At 42.4% G+C, this 9933-nt stretch overlaps 1 protein-coding gene across 3 annotated transcripts in view; it reads left to right on the forward strand.

The window, feature by feature from the left end:
* The first annotated feature begins 222 nt into the window (after positions 1-222).
* kif23 (kinesin family member 23) overlaps positions 223-9933 on the forward strand; it is a 44973-nt gene continuing 35262 nt past the window's right edge. For all 3 annotated transcript variants that reach the window (XM_070858540.1, XM_070858542.1, XM_070858541.1), the window contains exons 1-4: positions 223-265; positions 9175-9241; positions 9659-9787; positions 9878-9933. The exon at positions 9878-9933 is cut by the window's right edge and continues 50 nt beyond it. In XM_070858540.1, the coding sequence (XP_070714641.1) occupies positions 255-265; positions 9175-9241; positions 9659-9787; positions 9878-9933 (263 nt within the window). In that variant the 5' untranslated portion in view covers positions 223-254. The remainder of the gene's footprint in view (positions 266-9174; positions 9242-9658; positions 9788-9877) is intronic.

Consider the following 9933-nt stretch of genomic DNA (forward strand, 5'->3'; position numbering starts at 1 on the left):
GAGGACAGGATGGGCGGAGGGAACGCTTCGATGATTGACAGCTGACCGTTATCCAACCAAAGCGGTCGGCGGCTGGTGGGGGGGCGGGCAGGACAGAGCGGCCCTAGCTGTAATTGACAGTGAAGGTAGCCAATGGGGTGAGCGGAAGGCGGGGCGGAGGGGGCGGGCCTGCAGGTTGGACCAACGGGGAGACGGCGCGGAATTTGAACTGGTGGCGGTTGGCGGGCGGCGGGCAGCAGGAGCGGGAGAGCAGGATGAAGGCCGCGTGAGTACTGGGGCCGCCTCACAGAAATAATTTTTATATATAGAGATAGAAGTGTGTGTTTCTTTAACCCTCAGGGTTTTCTGACTTTTAAATCTAAACTTATCCAGTTTAAAAATTTCAAATCACTTTTTTTCCCTCCAATTCGAATCCTCCCCCTTCAAAAATATAATAAATGTTAAAATTATTTAACTTGTGACTTTTAAATAGTTCTCCTTTTAGAAATAAACAATTACATTATTGTCTAATTGTCCTAAATTGCTTTTATTTTAGTCTAATTGCTTTAAGAAAAATCTAATTACTTTTTAATCTAATTTATTTTTTAAAATGACTCATTTTATGTAATTAATAATTGTGGCTGTTATATGATTTTTTTTTATAACTAGTTTCTGCACGGGTTAATATCTCCCTTTTGCAAGGGTTTCCATCCTCCCCCTGCTTGTAGTTTGACAATGGTCACTTGGATATTTAACTTTTTAAGTTCTTTTAAATAATTTTTTTCTCCTCTTTTTTTTTGTTTATTTTTAATTGTCCAATGAATTGTTGGAGGTTTGTTCACAACAGCACAGGAGACGTGCTGAGCCTGTGGTATGTTTGCAAAAAAACAGCTGTTATCACAGCTGGGATGAAACCAAGAAAGACTTGCATTTATATAGCGCCTTTCATGACCACCGGATGTCTACAAGCACTCTACAGCCAATGATGTACTCTTGCAGTGTAGTCACTGTTGTAATGTGGGAAATGCGGCAGCCAATTTGCGCACAGAAAGCTCCCACAGACAGCACTGTGATGATCACCAGATAATTATTTTTGTTATACTGACTGAGGGATAAATATTGGGCAGTACATCGGGGAGAACTCCCCTGCTCTTCTTCGAAATAGTGCCATGGGATCTTTTACATCCACCTAAGAGAGCAGGCGGGGCCTCGGTTTAACGTCTCTTCCGAAAGGACGACACCTCCGACGGTGCAGCGTTCCCTCGGCACTGCACTGGAGTGTCAGCCGAGCTTTATGCGTTCAAGTCTCTGGTGTGGGACTTCACAGAATCATAGAAATTTACAGCACGGATGGAGGCCATTTCGGCCCAAGAGCTATCCAGCCTAATCCCGCCTTCCAGCTCTTGGTCCGTAGCCTTGTAGGTTACGGCACTTCAAGTGCGCATCCAAAAACTTTTTATATGCAATCAGGTTTTCTGCCACCCTTTCAGGCAGTGAGTTCCAGACCCCCACCACATGGAATGCAGTGGTTCAAGAAGGTGGCTCACCACCACCTTGTCAAGGGCAATTGGGAATGGACAATAAATGCTGGTCTTGCCAGTGGCCCGCACATCCTGAAACAATTTAAAATAATTAAATGGCCACTTTATGGGGAGTGTTTAATGTGGCAAATCGAATTTTCAATTCTTAGCATATTTTTGCTTGTTTGTAATTACGTCATGGGTTCCTTTTTGTTGCATAGTTCTTAGCATTGTGTAATTTCAAGAATGCTCTAAAGTAGGATGACCAAGCATTGTTTTTGTGGGCCACATAGGTGCCTACCATGAAGCCTCAGGCCACGTTTTGAGTTAAAATCCATGTTTGCATGAACTTGCATATATCTCAAGTTCCTGATACTAATAGATATTAGTGGATTTATTTGCTCATGATGCACAAGCATTAAAAGCAGCCCATTGTACCTGCCTGGGGCCTGAAAACTCAAACAGGATAAACCAACGAATAAGAGATGCCTGCATTGCTGGGTTTGGGGACCACATTTGGACCTGAATCTGGGCTGCACAGGTTTCACACTTGGGGACCTTGGATCCTTGTGGTCAGGGGGCAGGATACCAGTCTGCAAGGTCATCAGATTTCAGACACTTTCTGCATTTGTTGACTTATTGGCATGTCGCTTTTTTGTAATCTTTGAGTTTTCTGCATTGGGACCGTTTCCTCCTGGGTGGTGGAACCTGTCTTTTGGAAGTTAGGGCAGGGGGGTGTCCCAGTACTTTGAGATGGTCTGTCATAAAGGTTTGAGAACCGCTGTTCTGGAGCAGTTTTCCCGCAGTTTAGCTATGCAGTATACTTTGTGAGCCCTTTACTGTACAATGCTGTTGCAGGCGGCAGCTCTGACATCTGTAGCAGCACTAAAAATAAAGGTACTGGAATCATAGAAACATAGAAAATAGTGCAGGAGTAGGCCATTCGGCCCTTCGAGCCTGCACCACCATTCATAATGAGAACATAAGAATTAGGAGCAGGAGTAGGCCATCTATCCCCTCGAGCCTGCTCCGCCATTCAACAAGATCATGGCTGATCTGGCCGTGGACTCGGCTCCACTTACCCGCCCGCTCCCCATAATCCTTAATTCCCTTATTGGTTAAAAATCTATCCATCTGTGATTTGAATACATTCAATGAGCTAGCCTCAACTGCTTGGCAGAGAATTCCACAGATTCGCAACCCTCTGGGAGAAGAAATTCCTTCTCAACTCAGTTTTAAATTGGCTCCCCCGTATTTTGAGGCTGTGCCCCCTAGTTCTAGTCTCCCCGACCAGTGGAAACAACCTCTCTGCCTCTATCTTGTCTATCCCTTTCATTATTTTAAATGTTTCTATAAGGTCACCCCTCATCCTTCTGAACTCCAACGAGTAAAGACCCAGTCTACTCAATTTATCATCATAAAGTAACCCCCTCATCTCTGGAATCAGCCTAGTGAATCGTCTCTGTACCCCCTCCAAAGCTATTATATCCTTCCTTAAGTAAGGTGACCAAAACTGCACGCAGTACTCCAGGTGCGGCCTCACCAATACCCTGTACAGTGGCAGCAGGACCTCCCTGCTTTTGTACTCCATCCCTCTCGCAATGAAGGCCAACATTCCATTCGCCTTCCTGATTACCTGCAAACTAACTTTTTGGGATTCGTGCACAAGGACCCCCAGGTCCCTCTGCACCGCAGCATGTTGTAATTTCTTCCCATTCAAATAATATTTCCTTTTACTGTTTTTTTTTCCAAGGTGGATGACCTCACATTTTCCGACATTGTATTTAATCTGCCAAACCTTAGCCCATTCGCTTAACCGATCTAAATCTCTTTGCAGCCTCTCTGTGTCCTCTACACAACCCGCTTTCCCACTAATCTTTGTGTCATCTGCAAATTTTGTTACACTACACTCTGTCCCCTCTTCCAGGTCATCTATGTATATTGTAAACAGTTGTGGTCCCAGCACCGATCCCTGTGGCACACCACTAACCACCGATTTCCAACCTGAAAAGGACCCATTTATCCCGACGCTCTGCTTTCTGTTAGCCAGCCAATTCTCTATCCATGCTAATACATTTCCTTTGACTCCGCGTACCTTTATCTTCTGCAGTAACCTTTTGTGTGGCACCTTATTGAATGCCTTTTGAAAATCTAAATACACCACGTCCATCGGTACACCTCTATCCACCATGCTCGTTATATCCTCAAAGAATTCCAGTAAATTAGTTACACATGATTTCCCCTTCATGAATCCATGTTGTATCTGCTTAATTGCACTATTCCTATCTAGATGTCCCGCTATTTCTTCCTTGATGATAGCTTCAAGCATTTTCCCCACTACAGATGTTAAACTAACCGGCCTATAAGATCATGGCTGATCATCACCTCAGTACCCCTTTCCTGCTTTCTCTCCATACCCCATTGATCCCTTTAGCTGTAAGGGCCATATCCAACTCCATCTTGAATATATCTAACGAACTGGCATCAACAACTCTCTGCGGAAGAGAATTCCACAGGTTAACAACTCTGAGTGAAGAAGTTTCTCCTCATCTCGGTCCTAAATGGCTTATCCCTTATCCTTATACTGTGACCCCTGGTTCTGGACTCCCCCAACATCGGGAACATTCTTCCTGCATCTAATCTGTCCAGTCCAGTCAGAATTTTATATGTTTCTATGAGATCCCCTCTCATTCTTCTAAACTCCAGTGAATACAGCCCAGTCGATCCAGTCTCTCCTCTTATGTCAGTCCTGCCATCCCGGGAATCTGTCTGGTGAACCTTCGCTGTACTCCCTCAATAGCAAGAAAGTCCTGCCTCAGATTAGGAGACCAAAACTGAACACAATATTCCAGGTGAGGCCTCACCAATGCCCTGTACAGCTGCAGCAAGACCTCCCTGCTCCTATACTCAAATCCTGTAGCTATGAAGTCCAACATGCCATTTGCCGCCTTCACTGCCTGCTGCACCTGCATGCCAACCTTCAATGACTGATGTACCATGACACCCAGGTCTCGTTGCACCTCCCCTTTTCCTAATCTGCCGCCATTCAGGTAATATTCTGCCTTCGTGTTTTTGCCACCAAAGTGGATAACCTCACATTTATCCACATTATACTGCATCTGCCATGCATTTGCCCACTCACCTAACCTGTCCAAGTCACCCTGTAGCCTCTTAGCGTCCTCCTCACAGCTCACGTCGCCACCCAGCTTAGTGTCATCTGCAAACTTGGAGATATTACTCTTAATTCCTTCATCTAAATCATTGATGTATATTGTAAATAGCTGGGGTCCCAGCACTGAGCCCTGCGGCACCCCACTAGTCACTGCCTGCCATTATGAAAAGGACCCGTTTATCCCGATTGTCTGCTTCCTGTCTGCCAACGAGTTCTCTATCCACGCCAATACATTACCCTCAATACCATGTGCTTTAATTTTGCACACCAATCTCTTCTGTGGGACCTTGTCAAAAGCCTTTTGAAAGTCCAAATACACCACATCCACTGGTTCTCCCTTATCCACTCAACTCATTACATCCTCAAAAAATTCTAGAAGATTTATCAAGCATGATTTCCCTTTCATAAATCCATGCTGACTTGGACCGACCTTGTCACTGCTTTCCAAATGCGCTGCTATTTCATCTTTAATAATTGATTCCAACATTTTCCCCACTACTGATGTCAGGCTAACCGGTCTATAATTACCCGTTTTCTCTCCCTCCTTTTTTAAAAAGTGATGTTACATTAGCTACCCTCCAGTCCAAAGGAACTGATCCAGAGTCGATAGACTGTTGGAAAATTATCACCAATGCATCCACTATTTCTAGGGCCACTTCCTTAAGTACTCTGGGAGTATCAGGCTCTGGGGATTTATCGGCCTTCAATCCCATCAATTTCCCTAACACAATTTCCTGACTAATAAGGATTTCCTTCAGTTCCTCCTTCTCGCTAGACCCTCGGTCCCCTAGTATTTCCAGAATGTTATTTGTGTCTTCCTTCGTGAAGACAGAACCAAAGTATTTGTTCAGTTGGTCTGCCATTTCTTTGTTCCCCATTATAAATTCACCTGATTCCGACGTTTGTCTTCACTAATCTTTTTCTCTTTACATATCTATAGAAGCTTTTGCAGTCAATTTTTATGTTCCCAGTAAGCTCCATTAAAAGGTAGATCTTGCCAGTGGAGCCCTGGGTAGTAAACATGAACTCTGCCTCTGGAAGAAACAGCCATTGGTGGGCTGAGGTGCAGTTCTCCCCTTTGCACTGGCCTGCAATGCAATTTCCTGATTGTTGGGGCTATACAAGTCTGCCCCAGACATTGCCAGAAGTGAAGTTGTGAATGTGACTTGTAAACAATTGCAAATGTATACAGTTTGTTGCTATGGAATCCATGCCAATGTGAAAGTGATGGTTTCAGCAACACCAACAGCCTGAGGTATTGCTGATCTGTAATATAAAATAGACATTGCTAAAGGACCAGCGCTTCTCTTTAGCTTTCTCAGCCAGGGTTTGATTGATATGACGAGCTTGTCCTTTAATGCCACAACAAGTTCATTTTACTCAATCTCTATCTCTTCCACCACCCACAATGGAAAACTGATTTATTAGAATAAATTAATGAGTGACTACTTTACTATTTTAGTGATTCTGCTATCTGGAATTTTAATTAAGACTGAGCAGCTTTTGTTTTCAGAGACAAAGTATAATAGATTATTGAATAAACTTGTGTGTTGCAAACTTTGCCATAGATGCAGTTAAAATCCATGTTCCCATTATGCATTTTATCTCCTGTTGTTCTTGGTTTTCTGATTTTTGTGATTTATGCACTCATGAGGCAGTGGGCCTTTTCAAAACTCAAAATCAGCACATTAGAAATATACATTCATGGAACTGGATTGTCAGAGGTTGGGGTCTACATGTGGCTCGAAGAGTGCGGGTTAGACACAGCTGCCCTCGGGACTAGGAACCTCAGTTTGAAACCTCCTTTGCGATGAAGTATATTTTTAGAAATGATTTTTTTTAAATGAAAGAAACCTACATCAAGCTCATGAACATTACTCCCACCCTGGAAGAATTTCCATTTGCAGTGTGACGATTGGGGCTTTGAGCACCATCTCCCATGTGATGAAGGCAAGCATTTTGTGGCCTTGCTTTTGAGTTGTGCAAGAGGTTCGGTAGACTATGGAAACGGGGGAGACAATACTTTTATTATCCTGAAAATCAAGACTGAGAAACCGAAGTAGTCAAGTGCGATTGACAGAAGTGGAATAGACTGCCTTGTTTGAAGTATCTAGTATCGGTTACAAACTCCAGTAAGAGAGGGTTTACTGGTACCCCTGTATCCTATAATGTACCGTGAGACATGAAAGTCATGTCTCTGGCGTCTTCTGCAAGAAAACACCTAGCTGCAAGCGATACATCATTGGGACCTCCCTCTGTGTGTATTCTATAAAAATAGTTCAATTGTATTTTGGAGAATAATGTATGATGGGATTTTGGATGACATTGGTAGATTGGTTGGGGTTGTAGTCTGGTAATTCAATACATCATCTGAATCTATTTATGTTACTGTCTTGAAACAAGCTCTGGCTTTCAGAAAAATGTAAATTTTCTAATCTCCGTGACAAACAATTGAAGCTCTATTCTTGACAGCTGTAGTCGGGTGAATTTTATTTGTGGCCTCCAGCTAAACAAACACTTTACTTGGGTAGCTTCCTGTCATAATGGAATCTTTATTTCAGATTGTTGTTGATAATGCAAACACTTGTTGACTTAGGAGTGATTTTGAATACAGTAAAATATAATAAGGGAAAAAAAGGCCCATTTACCCATTGAAGTTCATCTTTAATATCATAACTTTTTCTCATTTTAGCATTGAGATTTAACTTGAACATCCCCAATGTTTATTTTATTCGGCTACCTGGCAGGTGATTGTAAGCATTCATTACTTGAGTTTGAAAAGTCCTTCCAGAGATATTAAGTTATTTGCCACTATTTTCCCTTTTCATACTTTGGTCCTACTGTCATGTTAAAATAATACTCTGGCTTTATCTTATCAACACTATTTCATTTGAACTTGAGGAGCCCCACGGCCACTGCTTTTCTCAACTGTAAAGCTCCCGTTTCTCCAATCTTTCCTCATAATGCATCCCTTTTACACTTTATTCCTGTTTGTACTCATAGTTACTTTTTGTATCCTTTCCAATTCCTGGACATCTCCTGTGGAGTAGGGACCAAAACTGATCACACATTGTTGGACAAACTTGAGTACAGGTGTAAGCCATTCAGTTCCTGGAACCTGTTCTGCCATTCAATTAGATCATGGCTGATCTGTATCACAATAGTGTTAGCCGTGGCTCAGTGGGTAGCACTCTCGCCTCTGAGTCAGAAGGTTGTGGGTTCAAATCCCACTCCAGGGACTTGAGCATTAAATTCTAGGCTGATACTCCAGTACAGTGCTGAGGGAGTGCTGCACTGTTGAGGGTGCCATCTTTCAGATGAGATGTTAAACCGAGGCCCCGTCTGTCCTCTCAAGTGGATGTTGTAATGCTTGTAATGTTTGTAGCTCCACACTGTGGATGTGGGCGTATTGTATACTGCAAGTGCAGGGTTAATAATAAACAGAACCAGGCAGATTTCCGGAGGCTTCCGAGAGAGCTGCCTGCCATGTTAGGAGCTGTGTGTGCTTGTGCTCTGTGAAGATACCACAGACGTAAAAGTTCCCATGGCACTATTTTGAAGAAGAGCAGGGCCATTATTCCCGGTGTCCTGGCCAATATTTATCACTCAATCAACATAACAAAAACAGATTATCTGGTCATTATCAGATTGATGTTTGTGGGAGCTTGCTATGCGCAAATTGGCTGCCGCATTTCCTATGTTACAACATTGCCTTTGTGATGTCCAGTGGCCGTGAAAGCCACGATATAAATCCAAGTCTTTCTTTCAACTCCATTTACCTGCATTTACTCCATATCCCTTGATGCCCTTACTCAACAAAAAATTTCAGTTGACCCAGCATCCACAGCCTTTTTTGGAGGAGTGAGTTCCAGAATTCCACTACCCTTTGTGTAGAAAAATTTTTTCCTGATTTTACTCCTAAATGGCTAGCTCTTACTTTAAGATTATGCCCGCTTGTCCTCAGTTCCTCTTCATCCTCTCCCAAATACCTCCAGATAAGATGAATTCCATAAGGAAATCTATTGATACCGAGTAATGGTACTTTAAGGGGAAAAAAAACAATTGTCACAAAGGCTCATGAGACCTCGTGTCAACTGCAAAAACATGAAGACAAAAGAAATGTATGAAGTGCACTTTAGTGTGTACATTCTATGAGTTATATACTTGTCATTGACTGGCAATCCATTTTGCTGGGGCGTAATTACATTGTGCAAGCTTGAATGTTGGCAAATGGCCTCCTGTCTCCACCGACTGGAAATTGAGCATGATATAAAGTGTGCTGGCGTTACAGATCTCCACCCACTTCCTGATTGACAACAGCTGATTTGTGTTCTCTCATCGATCCATCCTGATCGGAAAATCCCGGCTGTTGCCCCTCCATATTGGGAGAGGTGAACATAATTGACATCAAAACTAAGTCAGTTCTCGGTGTGAAATAATTTGTAGCCACCTGCTTAATGGAGTCCTAATGTTAATTCAGAAAATTCTTGTTCGTGCATACAGGCGGTTCCAGACTCCGAGAAGACCGCTAAAGAAGCCATCAAATAACTACCTCAAAGACCCAGTTGGTGTAAGTGTCAGAAAAGCTTTTGTTGCAAGATTTAATGGGTCTGCCACCAGAGAATATTTCTGCAACATGATTGTTTTGAAATGCATACTACCTGCAGTGATAAAAGATGTTAAGGAGTGGCTTTTCTGTTAATATATTGCAATACATTTTTCAATTTCTCACACATCTCCATTTAAATCAACATTTTTTTCATGCACTATGACATTTCCAGGCCCACTAGCTTACTGTGATTGAATGACAAATGTTTTTTATTGCATGGGATTCTGTATTGCTACAAATGTTTTGAGGATTGCATTTCACAATTCAATCTGGGTTTTTTTCAGTCTCTTGATCCTGTTGGATGAGACTTCAGTTTTAATGTGCTCAATTAAAACTTTACTTTGTATAGACTCACTCTCGGCATTCATTGGTTGACAGGTTTATTGTCGTGTCAGACCACTGACCACAGCAGATAAGGAATGTTGTGTTGAAGTTATCAGTAATACCACAATACAGCTTCATCCTCCTGATGGGATTAAAGTCAACAGGAATGGAGAATTCAAAGAGGTAGTCTGAAATCTGGAACTATATGCAACAATGTTTTTATTTGTCAAATTGCTGCAGTATGATACTGAATTCACTGTCTTGGATTTTTAGATGCAGTATTCTTTTAAAGAAGTGTTTGGCGAATTTACAACCCAGAAGGAACTATT

Source organism: Pristiophorus japonicus, chromosome 17 (assembly GCF_044704955.1).
Source record: "Pristiophorus japonicus isolate sPriJap1 chromosome 17, sPriJap1.hap1, whole genome shotgun sequence".
Classification (NCBI taxonomy): domain Eukaryota; kingdom Metazoa; phylum Chordata; class Chondrichthyes; family Pristiophoridae; genus Pristiophorus; species Pristiophorus japonicus.